This window comes from Cheilinus undulatus, linkage group 4 (genome assembly GCF_018320785.1).
Source record: "Cheilinus undulatus linkage group 4, ASM1832078v1, whole genome shotgun sequence".
Lineage (NCBI taxonomy): Eukaryota > Metazoa > Chordata > Actinopteri > Labriformes > Labridae > Cheilinus > Cheilinus undulatus.
In genome coordinates, this window is record NC_054868.1 from 1225545 (window position 1) to 1244247 (window position 18703).

Consider the following 18703-nt stretch of genomic DNA (forward strand, 5'->3'; position numbering starts at 1 on the left):
TTCAAGGCTTTCATTACAAAATAATTCTGTTCTGATCATAATAAATTTATTCTTAAATACAAAGGAACTTTGCCCTCGAAGTATTTAAAATCAGCAGACAGTAAAACTAGAACCAAACCAGTTCATTACAGGAAGTACACATGACAGAACCAGGAAGTGACATCATGAGAGTAATTATAAAATAAAAGAACCCCCGTACAGCTGTGATAGAGATATCAACTGTTTTTTCTTCCATTATTGTTCGATTATTTCTGAGCCTTTAATTTAACATGTTTGCTGAACCTCAGAGAGCGGATCGGCCACTAACGAGGAGACGGCGTTTACATCCGCCCTAACCAACGATTTGATGGTCGGCGTGCTAATCCGACCTCCATCAGTTCCTCCTTCATCGAGCTGCAGCGTTCTGTAAAAACTTCCTAATCAGTTCAGTTCTGCTGGAGAACGTTCTAGAAGGACTTCCATCTGATGGCAGACAGGATGGTGTGGATGAAGTACAGAAGAGTCGCCATGTAGGAGAAAACCTGCAGAGATGCAGAGACTGATGTTAACGGCAGAGGAGGGAATCATGGGAAACTCTAAAACCTTTGTTTAAACCCCCTACTCCATGGTGTTGAAGAAGTGCAGTTTCTCTACTGTCCACTAGAGGCTGTCTCCTGCAGTGAGTCAGCCCTCATAGAGCTCCATGTTAAAACTGTAAAGCTGAAACAGGATCACATTTACAGCCAAAGCAGTTCCGGCTCATTCTTCTATTGGCACACGGAGCCCAGCTTATATTTAGATAACTTAGTTTTGACTACATGAAGGTCAAGATTGATTCTTAAATATGCTAAATTAGGGGCGTGGCCTCTGACTATAACGTGTATGCTGTAGCTGCTTGTCAGAGGCATTAGCCCCGCCTCAGCTCCACTTTTTTGTCTGTTTCATCTGAAGGTCGTTTGAGACAATGTTCTATTAGGAATGAATGTAAAGAGGAAAGTTCCAGATGGACCAGAATAAACTAGAGTATGACCCCTAAACTCTACACAACAGTGGTTTTTACCACAGGTTAACAGACTGACCTGGTGTGGAGGCCATCGCTGTGTCTAGTGTGATTGAACCAATCATAATTTAAGCCTTCTAAGAGTTCATCAGCTAATGGAGGTGTTTTATTGTAACGTCTCAAGGCTGTGGTGGAGGGGAGAAACCTTTTGAACCAATCAGAGAGGGGTTTCTGGTCCTCGCTGGGACTCACCACGGCAGAAATGTCCAGCTGGTAGTTCTGGAAGATCGGCCCGTCCCTCATCTCCAGGGTCACTCTGGCCAATGCCACTGAGGCGCTGAGGTAGAAGAAGGCAGCGATTCCATGATACAGGAAGTCCTGGCAGAGAAAGGGGAGGGGCACCAACGAAGAAGAAGAAAAGGAGGATGTATGTGGTTAATCAGCGGCCCTGAGTCAAAGACTGACACAGCTGTGTGATCAGATAAACAGATCCGTCATGGTGACGTGGTTCTCAGACTGGTCTGGTGGGTTCCAGCGTGTTTACAACAGGAAATATTCAGATGATCTGATAATGAACATGACGTTTAGTAGGTTACTGAGAACGCCACGTGATGCATTCAGGGGATCCGGACTCATAGGGGATAATGATTTATTCATTTAGTTCAAAATCAGTTTATTTCAGCAGAGAACACTCATAAACTCTGATGGAACCGAGGATGTGACCATAAAACCTCCATGTCAGCGATGTCCAGACTGTTAGAGGGATTTACCTTTGGATAGAATCTCTGAGATGTCAGACACAACAACTCCAGTCTGAGTTACACGGCTTCTGTTAGGGTCAGGGTTAGCTAGGCTAGGGTTAGCTAGGATTAGAGTAAGCTAGGGTCAGGGTAAGTTAGGGTAGGGTCAGGGTTAGCTAGGCTAGGGTCAGGGTTAGCTAGGCTAGGGTTAGCTAGGGTAAGAGTAAGCTAGGGTCAGGGTAAGTTGGGGTAGGGTCAGGGTTAGCTAGGCTAGGGTGTGTTTGGGAGTGTTTCAGGCCCTATGGAATCAGCAAGTAGAGGTCGATTTGTTCAACTACAATCCAGCATATTTATGTCTGAACATGTTCTACATCTATATGATTTAGATCCTTGTTAACCCTACGATAGAACGCTTGCTGTGACTTACGGCGGCGGCCCAGCTTGCTTTGTTGTGATGACCACCACAGGCGAACACCACCATCCAGATGAAGGTCATGACGAAGCAGAAGACAGACACGAACATCACCCAGCCCTGAGGGTTTGCAGGAACCACCAACGTGCACGCCACCAGGATCCACACCAGACCGCCGAAGATCTAAAGAGACCACAATAAAAGAGGAAACCATTAGCTACGTATAAATATGGACGGCATGTCTGCATCTTCTATGGTACACAGAGATAGTCAAAAAACTGTCTGGGCCCATAATAAACCCAGAGAATGGGCCCTGATAAACCCAGAGAATGGACCCTGATAAACCCGGAGAATGGACCCTGATAGACCCAGAGAATGGACCCTGATAAACCCAGAGAATGGACCCTGATAAACCTGGAGAATGGACCCTGATAAACCCAGAGAATGGACCCTGATAAACCCAGAGAATGGACCCTGATAAACCTGGAGAATGGACCCTGATAAACCCAGAGAATGGACCCTGATAAACCCGGAGAATGGACCCTGATAAACCCAGAGAATGGACCCTGATAAACCTGGAGAATGGACCCTGATAGACCCAGAGAATGGACCCTGATAAACCTGGAGAATGGACCCTGATAGACCCGGAGAATGGACCCTGATAAACCCAGAGAATGGACCCTGATAAACCTGGAGAATGGACCCTGATAAACCCAGAGAATGGGCCCTGATAAACCCGGAGAATGGACCCTGATAAACCCAGGGAATGGACCCTTATAAACCCAGAGAATGGACCCTTATAAACCCAGAGAATGGACCCTGATAAACCCGGAGAATGGACCCTTATAAACCCAGAGAATGGACCCTGATAAACCCGGAGAATGGACCCTGATAAACCCAGAGAATGGGCCCTGATAAACCCAGAGAATGGACCCTGATAAACCCAGAGAATGGACCCTGATAAACCCAGAGAATGGACCCTGATAAACCCAGAGAATGGACCCTGATAAACCCAGAGAATGGACCCTGATAAACCCAGAGAATGGACCCTTATAAACCCAGAGAATGGACCCTGATAAACCCGGAGAATGGACCCTGATAAACCCAGAGAATGGACCCTGATAAACCCAGAGAATGGACCCTGATAAACCCAGAGAATGGACCCTGATAAACCCAGAGAATGGACCCTGATAAACCCAGAGAATGGACCCTGATAAACCCAGAGAATGGACCCTGATAAACCCAGAGAATGGACCCTGATAAACCCAGAGAATGGACCCTGATAAACCCGGAGAATGGGCCCTGATAATTTATTTTTCAGGTCATGTGTGTTGGATCAGTAGCAGTGGTGCTAGCATCCTGGCTAACAGTTATGTCACTGTGGAGCTGAAAAGTGTGTCTAAGTATTTCTGGGTTCTGATGGTAGAATTATTTATTAGTGCAACTCCTTAACCCCTTTTCAACAAATTTTCTGCCAGTGCAAACTAATCCTTTTTGCCACTTATAACCCATTTCTGCTGGGTTTTTTACCTTAAAGCTGCTTTTTTGCAGCCGTTCTGACAGTTAAGGCACATCTTTGAGTCCTTTAGTTCATTTTTCCCACTATTTTGTGACTTTTAACCCACTTTTTGCAAGTTGTTGTCATTGTTGCCACCGTTATTCCCATTTTGCCACTTTTTGCCACAGCCATTCCACTTAATGCTTATTTTTGCCTTTCATTTCGGCACTTTGATTGCAGTTTTTGCCACAGTTTTGCCACTGTATGCTTATCTTGCATTCTTTCTCCCACTTTTAACACATTTTAGCTGTTTTTTTTGTCCATTTTTACCACTTTTTACCCAAGTTTGCTACTTCTTTTTGACAGTTTTATCCCATTTGTGCTGCTTTTCCCTTGACTCTTTTGGCTTTTTTCCACAAATATGTTATTATTCTTCATCAAATTTGTCTCCGTTTTTCGCACACCCTGACAGTATGGCTTAGTTTTGTAATCTAACATTACTTTCCTAATGGTTTAGTTCAATGTGCCTGTCCACATCGCTAATAAAGAGGTAATTCTCTTTCAAGGAAAGGGGTTTACATTTTGAAAATAGTTATAATAGCAGTTAAAATCAGTAAAAACTAAGTCTTGGTTGCTGTGATGAGAGTGGTTATAATTTAGGTTAAAATGAATTAATTTTCCTGTCATTTCTGTAATCAAAGGCAAAAAGTGACCTGTTGTTAAATGCTGTTCTGTTGAATTCTTACTTCCTGTTCGCTGACGGCCCTCGTCCTGACATAAACATTGAACCTGACCCGTTCATCGTCTCTAATGGTTTGGCGTCTTCGTGTCAGCGGCGCAGCCTCTGCATGAACTCTACACCTGGGATGATTGACGGGCTGCATTATTCATGCAGCTGCAGCACGCTCCACCTGCACCTGTGTCAGTCTGTTTACCTGTGAGAGAAGCAGCATTCCTGCTCAGGTGTGACGCTAGATCTGGGCCACAAATAAGTTTATCTGTTGTCATTGTCTGGCGTCTTCAGGACGATCTCTACTCGGAGGATATCTCCGAATCTCACGTCTGAACCACCTGAACCCTGAACATAAATGCTTCTTTACATCCCTTAAATTCCTCAAATTAATTTCTCACATAATTCTTCATTGATCAGTCAACTCAGACGGCGTTTCTCTGGTTTCCTCACTGGTCTCCCTGTCATCCTGGGACTTTGTCCCAACACCACAGGATCATGACGGTTCTACAGCCTTTAATTCTCCCTCTAATATTCAAATTCTTTGCTTATTTCACCCTTTCTGCGCCTGGAACTAGGGCTGGGCAATTAATCACAAATTAGATTAAATCACAATAAGGCCTGCTGCAATTTTCAAATCACAGACAGTGCAATATTTCTTTAACCTGAAATTGGTGTCAAAATACCAGTTTTTTGTTTGTTTTGCTGCAGAGAATTTATTTTTTTATATTTCATTCAATAATTTTAGTGTCATATTTTTAGATTAGTGTACAAAAATCTAATTTTCTTCATTTTTGTATGTTTTTCGTGTTAAATATGAGAGTTACATTAAAATGATCACTCCCTTTAAAACAATTCATGTCAAATTTGCAAAATGAGTTGAAATCATCACAATTAAATATTTTTAATTGTCCAGCCCCAGTTTAATCTAATATCTGTGTTAATTATAGTATAGAAAGGATTTCTGCTACTGTTTTTCTTCTTCTTCTTCTTCCTTTTTTTTTTAAATACATGAGATGAGGGACTTAAGAAATAATCACATATTGAATCGCAATCACAATATTGGATAAAAAAATCGCAATTAGATTATTTTCCCAAATCGTTCAGCCCTGCCTGGAACAGAGTTTGAACTTTACACAGTTGCCAGTTCCACCCACGTCTCCAAAAGTCGCCGTATATTTTGCAAAAATGGAGGACAAAGGCTCCAACATCCCATGGACGACGGTCTGCAGGATAAAGAGGTCTCATTAATCTGACAGCCCAGGTCTACAGCAGGACTGTCTCTGACACTTCCTGTTTGTTCATGTACAGCGGTCTGCGGGAATAAAGTTGTGTTTGAATGAGGAGACTCTGGTCTCTGCTCTGAGTTATCTAGTTAGATTACTGTCTACATTGCTACATTGATGGAGCATGACGGTGATGGTGATCTACAGTGATGGAGCGTGCTACATTGATGGAGCATGCTACGGTGATGGAGCGTGCTACGGTGATGGAGCGTGCTACGGTGATGGAGCGTGCTACGGTGATGGAGTGTGCTGCATTGATGGAGCGTGCTACGGTGATGGAGCGTGCTACGGTGATGGAGCGTGCTACAGTGATGGAGCATGCTACAGTGATGGAGCGTGCTGCATTGATGGAGCGTGCTACATTGATGGAGCATGCTACCTGATGTGTCAGCGTTTACGGTGAGAGAAGCAGCATTCCTGCTCATGGTGTGCTAGATTGATGGGCCACAAATAAGTTTATCTGTTGCATTGATGGCGTGCGCATTGAGGGCGATCTCTACATTGAGGAGCATGCTACGGTGAATCTCACGTCTGACATTGAACCCTGAACATAAATGCTTCTTTACATCCCTTGATTCCTCAGATTAATTTCTCACATAATTCTTCATTGATCAGTCAACTACATTGATGGAGCGTTTCTCTGGTTTCCTCACTGGTGCTACCCTGTCGTGCTGGGACTTGATGTCCCAACACCACAGGATCATGAGCGGTTCTACAGCCTTTAATTCTCCTCTAATATTCAAATTCTTTGCTTATTTCACCCTTTCTGCGCCTGGAACTAGGAGTGGGCAATTAATCACAAATTAGATTAAATCACAATGGCCTGCTGCACATTTTCAAATCACAGACAGTGCAATATTTGCATTAACCTGGAGCGTGTCAAAATACCAGTTTTTGTTTGTTTTGCTACAGAGAATTTATTTGCATTGATATTTCATTCAATAATTTTAGTGTCATTGATTTTTAGATTAGTGTACAAAAATCTAATTTTCTTCATTTTTGTATGTTTTGATGGAGCATGTTAAATGATGAGAGTTACATTGATGATCTACCCTTTAAAACAATTCATGCATTAATTTGCAAAATGAGTTGATGGATCATCACAATGATAAATATTTTTAAGTGATGGAGCCCCAGTTTGCATTGAATGGAGCATGCTACATTGATAGTACATTGATGGATTTCTGCTACTGTTTTTCTTGCTTCTTCTTCTTCCTTTTTTTTGATGGAGCATACATGAGATGAGTGTGACTTACAGAAATAATCACATATTGAATCGCAATCACATTGATAAAAAATGCTAATTGATTATTTTCCCAAATCGTTCAGCGTGCCTGCAGAGTTGATGAACTTTACACAGTTGCCAGTTCCACATTGAAAGCGGTATACATTTTGCAAAAATGGAGGACATTGATGGCTCCAACATACGGTGATGAGTGTGCTGCAGTGATGAGCGTGCTGCATTGACAGCCCAGGTCTACAGCAGGACTGTCTCTGACACTTCCTGTTTGTTCATGTACAGCGGTCTGCGGGAATAAAGTTGTGTTTGAATGAGGAGACTCTGGTCTCTGCTCTGAGTTATCTAGTTAGTTATAATCAGGACCTTTCACCAAGTCTGCAGGATTACTGTCTGTGGGGCGCGTGCTACATTAATGGAGCGTGCTACATTGATGGAGCGTGCTACATTGATGGAGCGTGCTACATTGATGGAGCATGCTACGGTGATGGAGTGTGCTACAGTGATGGAGCGTGCTGCATTGATGGAGCGTGCTACATTGATGGAGCGTGCTACATTGATGGAGCGTGCTACGGTGATGGAGCGTGCTGCATTGATGGAGCGTGCTACGGTGATGGAGCGTGCTGCATTGATGGAGCGTGCTACGGTGATGGAGCGTGCTACATTGATGGAGCGTGCTACGGTGATGGAGCGTGCTGCATTGATGGAGCGTGCTACGGTGATGGAGCGTGCTACATTGATGGAGCATGCTACGGTGATGGAGCGTGCTACATTGATGGAGCGTGCTACATTGATGGAGCGTGCTACGGTGATGGAGCGTGCTACATTGATGGAGCGTGCTACAGTGATGGAGCGTGCTGCATTGATGGAGCGTGCTACATTGATGGAGCGTGCTACATTGATGGAGCGTGCTACGGTGATGGAGCGTGCTGCATTGATGGAGCGTGCTACGGTGATGGAGCGTGCTACATTGATGGAGCGTGCTACAGTGATGGAGCGTGCTGCATTGATGGAGCGTGCTACGGTGATGGAGCGTGCTGCATTGATGGAGCGTGCTACGGTGATGGAGCGTGCTACATTGATGGAGCGTGCTACATTGATGGAGCGTGCTACGGTGATGGAGTGTGCTGCATTGATGGAGCGTGCTACGGTGATGGAGCGTGCTACATTGATGGAGCGTGCTACAGTGATGGAGCGTGCTGCATTGATGGAGCGTGCTACATTGATGGAGCGTGCTACATTGATGGAGCATGCTACGGTGATGGAGTGTGCTACAGTGATGGAGCGTGCTACGGTGATGGAGCGTACTACATTGATGGAGCGTGCTACAGTGATGGAGCGTGCTGCATTGATGGAGCGTGCTACGGTGATGGAGCGTACTACATTGATGGAGCGTGCTACAGTGAAGGAGTTATTAAATCAGAAACATTAGAACAAGGCTGGAAATCTCAGGTATACCAAACACAACACATGACCTCTAACACAGATCAGCATCAGTGTGTTTGTGTGATTTAAAGAACTCAGGGGAAGAGCTACGGGTGTTTGTGGCGTGTAAACTCACAGACAGACATGCTGATAATTATAATTATTATGATTATTTACTCCCATCTATCTTGATGCTTCTCTGCACTCTGACCTCCTTGTTTACTGTCTAAACACTCGTCTGAACCTAGGGATGATTTTGGATGCACGTCTCTTGATGCCTGAGGCCCCAGGCAGTCACTCACTGGTGTCTACCGGTAAAACCACCTTTAATGATAATAATAATCATAATAATAATAACTTTATATGTATAGCACTTTTACAAAGTGCTTTGACATGCAGAAAAACAAAGCAGCAGAACCAACAAGACGACAGCAAATCATTAACACAAGAGAACACTCAAGGTAAGAGAACCTAAACAAGATCAAACCCTAGGCTGTTCAACCCAAACAACATTACTACTGAGACATTATTAGAACTAAAATTCCAGAGAAATTATCTGAGTTTGATATCCCATGACATCGTCAGAACTGCAAAACCTAAGACGTCATTAGAATAAGACATCCTGAGATATCACAGGAACTAGGAAATCACGAGACATTAGAAGAACCCAGGAGCACCTGGCCAACACAGGAACCCAGCCACAGAAACAGTTATTCTGTTCATCGCTGCACTAGACTCTCGTTTACCCGTGATCTGTGATTTTACAGACATGTGAGGAGCTAATGGAGCTCTAAGCTTCTCTCACATCTCTAAACCGTCAGCGGTTTTTAACCACCTGCGTCGACTCTAATCCCGCTGTCTGCCTCTTCTTTGGCTAGTTAACCTGCTGTTAAAGGGATATTTCAGGATTTCTGAAGATGGGTTGTATGAGGTACTTGGCAATAGTAGTGGCGTTATCCACCAGCGATTTCAGACAGCGTTGTCCCTTCAAACAGGAAACGCTTGGGGAAGCTAGGCTAATCCAGCAGGTGCAGATATGCTGCATAATTCAGAAAGTTTTGGCTATAAATGCCACAGAAACAAAGCGGCTCAGTAGCACACTAAATCTAAAGATGCTGAAGGGTCTCATTTTTCAGCCAGAAAAATTAGACACTCATGTTTGTATTCTTTTAAAGTTAAAGTTAAAGTAAACAGGACTTCCTGTTCTCTGTTTTCTCTGCTTTATATTTCACTCTTCACTTTATTTCAGTACTCTTTAATGGAGTTAGCTTCATAAATGAACTGTGATAAACTGATTGAAGCTTGGGTGGTTCAGTCTGTGCAGGAGAGCATAATCAAACTTACAAACCATCATGTCATGAACGCCACATGACAGGAAGTACGCTCTTTTATGACCATCAAATAGTTTTTAGTATTGTGTAAAGTCCATAGAGTTAGCTTCATAAATGAACTGTGATAAACTGATTGAAGCTTGGGTGTTTCTATCTGTGCAGGAGAGCGTAATTTAACCTCCAAACCTTCATTATGTCATAAATGCCATAAAGACAGGAAGTACGCTCTTTTTTTCACCATGAAATAGTTTTTAGTATTGTGTAAAGTCCATAGAGTTAGCTTTATAAATGAGCTGTATGAAATAACGTTGCCTACTGATTAAAACTCAGGTGAAAGCATAATCTAACTTCCAGTTCACCCTCGTCATGTCATAAACCACACGACAGGAAGGTAAATCTGTTAAGATCGGGTTAACTTTGTGTAACTTTTGGAGCGGGTGCTCCATAAATTAAGTTGCCTACTGATTAAAGCTTAGATGTTTCAGTCTGTGCAGGAGAGCGCAATCTAACTTCTTAACTTTCATCATGTCATAAACGCCATAAAGACAGGAAGTATCAGGAAGTATCAGGAAGTATCAGAAAGGTAAATCTGTTAGCAGCACCAGTTTTACTTGAATGAAAATATGGAATGTGGGACTGTTTTATAAAAAAGTGCCTCACAAGTGTTAAGACAATATTTTGCCACACCAGTATTTTGTCCCAACCCTCATCACTATCTCCGTCCTTTAACCAGACCTGCAGGATTACTGGTTTGTGAGACACGTGGCCAGAATCGTGATGGTGCTATCTAATCAGAAATAACATCTGAGATAGATGCGACCAGTTTGAATACAAAGAAAGAAAATGTTGGAAGATAAAGGAAGGATTCATTTAGCAAACATGACGTTAAAGCTCAGACATCCACAGACACGTCAACAGTGACTCAGCGAGTCTGAGGAAGAGCTCCCATAGACCCTTTCTGCTGGATAAATCTGTGACTGGAGCTTCCTGGAGTGTTTTCCTTCTTCATGAGTGTTCAGCTGTGAATCCAGCGTCCTCTAAAGGATGTCTGCTTTTAACTTCCTCTCATCACAGGGCTTTAGCAGAGCTTCATTATAAATTACTCACACTCCCAAGCTAGACGTCTTAATCCTGGTCGAGATCTCAACGCTGGTTTAAATGTAGAGAAATAACAGAGATGGGTGTTTTTAAAGCTATGGCATCAAAAAGAAGGCCACAAAGTTCTACATCAGGGGCCAGCTGAGTAAAGTGGAGGCAAAGACCGGTATGAGCCCCTTCCCCATTTATCTAAAACCCCTAAACTGAGAACAAAGTATTCTGGAGCATCTTTGTACAGGTCCCACAACTCCAGGACCGACTCAACTGGTCCCTCAACAGTCTTCCATCAGAACTCAAACTCCTTTAATCAGCATGAATAAAACCAGCACCCTTCCTCTCTCTCACTGTTAGAACACATTTACACCAGCAGCCTCTCCTGATGTCCACTGTCCTGGCTCCTTGGATTTTCCTTGCCAACTATGTTCTACTTTTGGGCAGAAATGGAGGGAAAAAGCCCCCAACATCCCTGGCTTCCCCAACATAACGTCCTCTATGCTTTGAAGAGCTTATAAAACATTCCATCCTTGCCTTTTGCATACAGCCCAGTCTCGAAGAGCACCTTTAGTCTCCCTCCGTTCTGATACGTGAACACGTCTCTGAGGTAGAAAAATAAAACTAGAAGCTCTATCAGCCATGTTATTTTCTTCTGGACTCACTGACCCATTTCACCAGAGCCAGTCGGTCTAAAGGGACCCAGCAGCCATCACTAGACTGATCTGAAGACATGGGGGGCTTTTAGGGGGGCTTGGACCTTGATGCCGGGGTCGGGGGTCCTAAACCGAGACTTTCAGGAGAATCAAAATCACCCTGGCCCCTTATTCATATTTAAAACACATCTGAACCATTGAAAGTAGATTAATCACATTAATCATGATTAATTATGATCAAAAGAGGAGCACTATTTGTTTTAATCGTGATTAATCACATTAATCATGATTAATTATGATCAAAATTAGAGCACTATTTGTTTAAATTGTGATAATCGCATTAACCATGATTAATTACAATCTAAAAATAGAACGCTTATTGTTTTAATTGCGATTAATTGCATTAATCATGATTAAATGTGATCTAAAATTAGAGCACTATTTGTTTTGATTGTGATTAATCGCATTAATCATGATTTTTTTATGATCTAAAATTAGAGCACTGATTGTTTAATTGAGATTAATCGCATGCTTTATTGTTACTATGAACAAACTTTAAGCCGCGTCAGCGTCTTCCAGCAGCCACAGAGATATAAAATCATTTTTCCACCACTCCTTAATGTCCCATTTTACTTTGAAAAAACTCACAGGAAGCTTTTTTCTTCTTAGCTTTTTTAACTGTTCACTTATTCCCTTTTAAATCCATAACAAGTTCCTTTTTCGTGGTTCAGTTGAGTTAGCCTGTCAGAGAGGCTCAGTGTCTGTAAGTCAGCGTTTGTTAGTTTAGGAAATTTCTCATCAATAGTTTTAAATGCAAAATAGTGGGATTTTTAAATGCGATTAAAAGGCTGCAATTAATTACACTTAACTAAGAAAATGTTGAGATTAATCTTGATTAAAGACTTTAAGCTTATGTGAGAGTCATTCTAGAAAAACACTGAATATTTGACGCCCAGCTGTCATAACTCTATCCAGAGGCTCCTTGGAGAACGTCTAACTGTGGCTGATGGTTAAACTCCTTCATGCACCTTTTTACTACTTTAGAATCCAAATATGTGCAAAAATAGACGATTAAAAACCTGATAACTGACAGAATAATCACTGTGGAGCTTCAGTTCATCACTGAGACTAAACTTTAAACTTTAAAGCATCTTCTATTCAGAAAATCACTCACTAATAAAAATTCATCTCATTATTATGACACAAGACATTTTTCCAGAGTTGCTTATCTTTTATTTGTGTTTTATTTATATTCATATATAGTTTTTTTTCAAAAACTGTTTTCCATAATATTTTGTTATTGAATTGGCAATACTGGGCTACCATACATTTGACATTCATTATAACTTTCATCTCATTGTTTGAATTTTGGCTCTTTCATAATTTAACTATGACATTTTATTCAAATAAGCTTTAATGTTTTTATTTTTATATGGCAAAAATATGCGTCTGTATATTTTTGTGTTATTACCATTTTAAGGAAAACAGTTTGATAATTTTGACTTTTAGTCTGTTATTTGAGTTTACATCCCGTTACTCTGACTGTCAGATAACTTCATAACTATCACCCATTATTTTTATTTCTGAATTGGCAAGAATGGCCCTCCATACATTTTGTCATGCCTTTCCATAATGAGCAAAAAAAAAAACAAAAAACAAAAACAAACCAACAAAATAGTTTTAACTTTTTAGGTAATCTTCATTTCTAATCTGGTTTCATTTTTTATGTCTTTAATATTTTTTTTATAACTGGCCAAAGTGGGCTTCCATACTGTGCCCAGTGCTCTCACCATTAAACGTTTCTACATATTCAAGGCACCAAACATGTTTTTACGTCTCATTTGTTTGAGTTTATCTGAGCTACATCTGTGCAGTCCTGTTATTCTGTTTCCGGTTTAGTCTGTGGATTTGTCTCAGTGAGTGGCTCGTGCTCCACACATAAACCTGACCTCCTGATTAAAGCTCAGCTCTTTGGCTCCGTGCGTAAAGGCTGCGTAAAAGCGCGCGGTGGAGTCTTACCAGCTCGGGCAGGTAGAGGATGTCGGGGATGGTGGTGCATATTCCGACCCCGCTGGGCAGGTTCCCCATGGTGGCGGTGTTGGAGGCCATCCTGCTGCTGCTGCTGCTGCTCGGACTGAACCACGATCACAGCTGCGGCCGTTTAAAGCGGGAGGAGCAGACCGGAAAAACCGGAATCCCCATCAGCGGGAAACACGGACACACCCGGGGCTGGCAGAGCTCAGGGAGCCGGGAGGAGAGGATGAACACCGAGGCTGGGTGGGAAGGGGACTGATGGAGGATCGGGGAGAGGGAGACTTATCAGTGTCTGACCAGCAGCGTGACTCACACGTCACCATGGCAACCAGCAGGACGCCTCCTCAACAACAAACAACAACAACAACAACAGTTGAAGAGTGGAGAAACACCAGCAGGGGCGTAGCTGGGATTAAGGGTCCCAGAAAGAGTACTACAGAGGCCCCCCTACCTGACTAACCAAGCAACAACTGCAGCACCATATTCACAAATATCTGCATTTTCATGTAGTTTTGAACCACAGTTTTCCCAGTTTATGAGCTTTTTTCTTACTTTGGTTAAATTAAATGTACTTACATTACAGGCTTCAGAGTAAGGAATAGATCCGGATTTTTCCCACAAACAAAATAAGGGAAGAACTCCTGAAAACGTATGTATACGTTTGTTTAAATTCACCAGACAGAAAGAAATGGAAAATGTAGCTTTTCCTCCAAAAAGACCGTTTTTAATCGGCAAAATCATAAAATAAGGATGAAATATTAAAAATCTTTGGAAAAAAATGACATTCAGTTTGTATAAATCTACTGGAGAGTGAAATATCTGTTGTGATAAATATGGAAAATCAAAACATTCAAAAATGTGAAAAAAATTGTAGCTTTTGCCAAAGTTTTGATTTAATAAGATAATAATGTTGGATTAAAAATAGTAACTCTGGAAAAATGGCTTTCTTAATGGGTGGGCGGCTGGAGGAGGGACACTGTCATGTCAAATTTTGGTGGGCGGAGTTTTCCCATCATGCTTTTGGTGAATTGTTTGGATGTCACTGTAGCCGTTCCTCTGCTCATGTTTTTGTTGAATTATTATTCAACATTATTAGAATTATTGAAGGTAAAAATTCCTGATCTAAGATGTTTTATCGACCTAAACAAAGACTAACTGGTGCTCCTCGTCCAATGGGAGGCGGGCGTTGGCGTGAGCCTGCATCCGTTCACACCTCCACCTGTAAACAACACATCCATGGAAACAGAGGCTGCCTCTCTTGGCAGGCGAGCTGTCGGACAAACACCTCCGATAATCGCCGAGCCGGGTCTGATTTCAGCCGCTGACACCTGATCCTGCTGCAGGGAATCCTACGCCAGAAGTCTAAAGACACCAGTCAGAGGGGAGGAGGAGGACGAGGACAACAGCAAGACCAGAACCTGCTCCAGAGACCTTTCCAGCACTGTTGATCCACTTCATGTTTTAGGTTGCAGGTTTGGCCGAGGTAGTCGTCCCAGCCTTGAGTTCCACCTGTGGCTCCTTTCCTGCATGTCATTTCCTGTTCTCTCTGTCGGATTTCTTTCATTTTCTACGTCCCATCCTCTCCAACAAAGGCAACCAGCTCTAGAAATAAATCGAAGGTTAGCCATGTAAAGCTCTAGGTGGCGCTGCAAGCTGATGTTATCATTTATAAGATTGAAAGCATTGTCTTCATTGGCAAGGACGGAATGTTTTATTAACTTTAAAGGATGGAATCATCTTCCTAAATTCTATCACAGGCTTCAAAGATCAAATACTCAAAGGCAAGGATGAAACATGAATCTGGTGATGTTTGGGGCCATCCATATGTGACAAAAAGAAGGAAAAATGGCAACTTTTAGGAGGTGGAACTGGCAAGGAGCAAGCCTTTGCTCCTCCCCATCCCCAGCTTCCTTTATTGCCTTTCAAACATTCCATCCTTGCCTTTGAACATTCCTTTAATATCTTTCAAACATTCCATCCCTGCCTTTGAACATTCCTTTAATATCTTTCAAACATTCCATCCTTGCCTTCGAAGACTGCTTTAATATCTTTCAAACATTCCATCCTTGCCTTTGAACATTCCTTTAATATCTTTCAAACATTCCATCCTTGCCTTTGAACATTCCTTTAATATCTTTCAAACATTCCATCCTTGCCTTTGAACATTCCTTTAATATCTTTCAAACATTCCATCCTTGCCTTTGAACATTCCTTTAGTATCTTTCAAACATTCCATCCTTGCCTTTGAACATTCCTTTAGTATCTTTCAAACATTCCATCCTTGCCTTTGAACATTCCTTTAATATCTTTCAAACATTCCATCCTTGCCTTTGAACATTCCTTTAGTATCTTTCAAACATTCCATCCTTGCCTTTGAACATTCCTTTAATATCTTTCAAACATTCCATCCTTGCCTTTGAACATTACTTTAATATCTTTCAAACATTCCATCCTTGCCTTAGAACATTCCTTTAATATCTTCCAAACATTCCATCCTTGCCTTTGAACATTCCTTTTATATCTTTCAAACGTTCCATCCTTGCCTTTGAACATTCCTTTAATATCTTTCAAACGTTCCATCCTTGCCTTTGACCATTCCTTTAATATCTTTCAAACATTCCATCCTTGCCTTTGAACATTCCTTTAGTATCTTTCAAACATTCCATCCTTGCCTTTGAACATTCCTTCTGTGTCAGACATTGAACCCACTTTTCCAAACGTTGCCAACTATGGAAGATGTTTGTATTTTTGTTATTTAATCACTTTTAAAAAGACAGACTGGAACCAATGAAGAACTGTTTGGGAGGAGAAAGACCAGAACTCTTGGTGATCTGAGCCAAAGGATCCCTATCTCTGAAAAGAGACAGATTTCCTGTTGTGATGAGTTAAACCTGATGGACCTCAGCTGAAACACAGGGAAGATCAGGTTTACTGGGAAAGACTGGACTGAACCAGACTGGACGCATTGGTGGAAACAGACCATAAGTGCTGACAGACTCTGTCCTTTTTGTTACAGCCAGGTGTGAGTTGTCCGTGTCTGTATGGGCTCATCTTCCAGGTGTTTCAGTTTCCCCACGTTACCTGAGCTGCAGGTAAATCCTCCTTTCCCCCTTGCTCTATTGTCTGTTCAGGGTCGTTTAGATAATGAGCAGCCTGCCAGGAGACCTGCAGGAGGTTAACGCCTTATCACGTTATACCTAAACATCATGTGACCACGCCTGATTATTCTAGATCCCTTTAAGCCTCAGTAACATCAGAGTACTGGTTAAATCCTGTTCTGTCTTTATGAACATGGTCATAGATTTAGGTAAGCTGATACAGAGTGAGAAAGATTCTCTTCATAACCAACGTCTGTTTCTCCTTCTTGTTTTATTAACATTTGCTGCCCTCTAGTGGCTGTCCTTGTACCCTCAGGCTGCAGTTTGCTGGTCCTCTACAGTAATCCTGCAGGATTAAACACATCTGATGGGATTAAACCTTAAACCTGAGAGTTGAAAAGAAATAATGGATTATGTGATTGGATAAAATCAGATAATCCAGTCCTGTTTTTCTTTGAAGTTGCATAAAACCTCTTATTAGTTTAGTTTCAATTTTATCCAAAGAATGTGTTTATTGTAATATGAGGGTCAGATTTATCCTGATCCAGCCAACGGCTGATTCATACTGGGATTAAACCAGTTTAAAACCATGAAGGTGAGATTTAAAGACATAAATGTATTTTACATATAAATGCTGCTTCACTTCACGTAAAAATGAAATTCATCCCCGTAAAACTAACAGGAGTGAGAGTCCTCGCTCCTCACTGTCTACAGCTAATATAGCTAAAAAAAAGGAGGGAAAGAGCACCTAAGATTTACAGCTTCATGATTTCACCCTTGAAAGCTGATAAAACATTCCATCCTTGTCTTCAGAGTGTTTCAAAAAAGCTGATAAAACATTCCATCCTTGTCTTTAGAGTGTTCCCTGAAAGCTGACAAAACATTCCATCCTTGTCTTCAGAGTGTTTCCACAAAGCTGATAAAACATTCCATCCTTGTCTTTAAAGTGTTCCCATAAAGCTGACAATACATTCCATCCTTGTCTTAAAAGTGTTCACAAAAAGCTGACAAAACATTCCATCCTTGTCTTCAGAGTGTTTCCACAAAGCTGATAAAACATTCCATCCTTGTCTTAAAAGTGTTCCCATAAAGCTGATAAAACATTCCATCCTTGTCTTTAAAGTGTTCACAAAAAGCTAACAAAACATTCCATCCTTGTCTTCAGAGTGTTTCCACAAAGCTGATAAAACATTCCATCCTTGTCTTCAGAGTGTTTCCACAAAGCTGATAAAACATTCCATCCTTGTCTTCAGAGTGTTTCCACAAAGCTGATAAAACATTCCATCCTTGTCTTTAAAGTGTTCCCATAAAGCTGACAATACATTCCATCCTTGTCTTAAAAGTGTTCCCAAAAAGCTGACAAAACATTCCATCCTTGTCTTCAGAGTGTTTCCACAAAGCTGATAAAACATTACATCCTTGTCTTAAAAGTGTTCCCATAAAGCTGATAAAACATTCCATCCTTGTCTTTAAAGTGTTCACAAAAAGCTGACAAAATATTCCATCCTTGTCTTCAGAGTGTTTCCACAAAGCTGATAAAACATTCCATCCTTGTCTTAAAAGTGTTCCAGTAAAGCTGACAAAACATTCCATCCTTGTCTTTAGAGTGTTCCCATAAAGCTGACAAAACATTCCATCCTTGTCTTTAAAGTGTTCCCTGAAAGCTGACAAAATGTTCCATCCTTGTCTTAAAAGTGTTCCCTGAAAGCTGACAAAACATTCCATCCTTGTCTTAAAAGTGTTCCCAAACAGCTGACAAAACATTCCATCCTTGTCTTAAAAGTGTTCCCAAAAAGCTGACAAAACATTCCATCCTTGTCTTCAGAGTGTTTCCACAAAGCTGATAAAACATTCCATCCTTGTCTTAAAAGTGTTCCCATAAAGCTGATAAAACATTCCATCCTTGTCTTTAAAGTGTTCCCATAAAGCTGACAATACATTCCATCCTTGTCTTAAAAGTGTTCCCAAAAAGCTGACAAAACATTCCATCCTTGTCTTCAGAGTGTTTCCACAAAGCTGATAAAACATTCCATCCTTGTCTTAAAAGTGTTCCCATAAAGCTGATAAAACATTCCATCCTTGTCTTTAAAGTGTTCACAAAAAGCTAACAAAACATTCCATCCTTGTCTTCAGAGTGTTTCCACAAAGCTGATAAAACATTCCATCCTTGTCTTAAAAGTGTTCCCAT

The 18703-nt window shown here is 41.5% G+C and overlaps 1 protein-coding gene across 2 annotated transcripts in view; it reads right to left on the reverse strand.

Annotated features, from left to right (window-relative positions):
- Positions 1-18703, reverse strand: part of LOC121508864 (myelin and lymphocyte protein-like) — a 24451-nt gene continuing 5748 nt past the window's right edge. The window contains exons 1-4 of one of the 2 annotated variants that reach the window (XM_041785978.1): positions 13403-13537; positions 2147-2314; positions 1232-1357; positions 1-521 (exon numbers count right to left, since the gene is read on the reverse strand). In XM_041785978.1, coding sequence (XP_041641912.1) covers positions 447-521; positions 1232-1357; positions 2147-2314; positions 13403-13492 — 459 coding nt within the window. In that variant the 5' untranslated portion in view covers positions 13493-13537 and the 3' untranslated portion in view covers positions 1-446. Of the gene's footprint in view, positions 522-1231; positions 1358-2146; positions 2315-13402; positions 13538-18703 lie in introns of those variants that run through there. The other variant, XM_041785979.1, reaches the window with a different exon arrangement.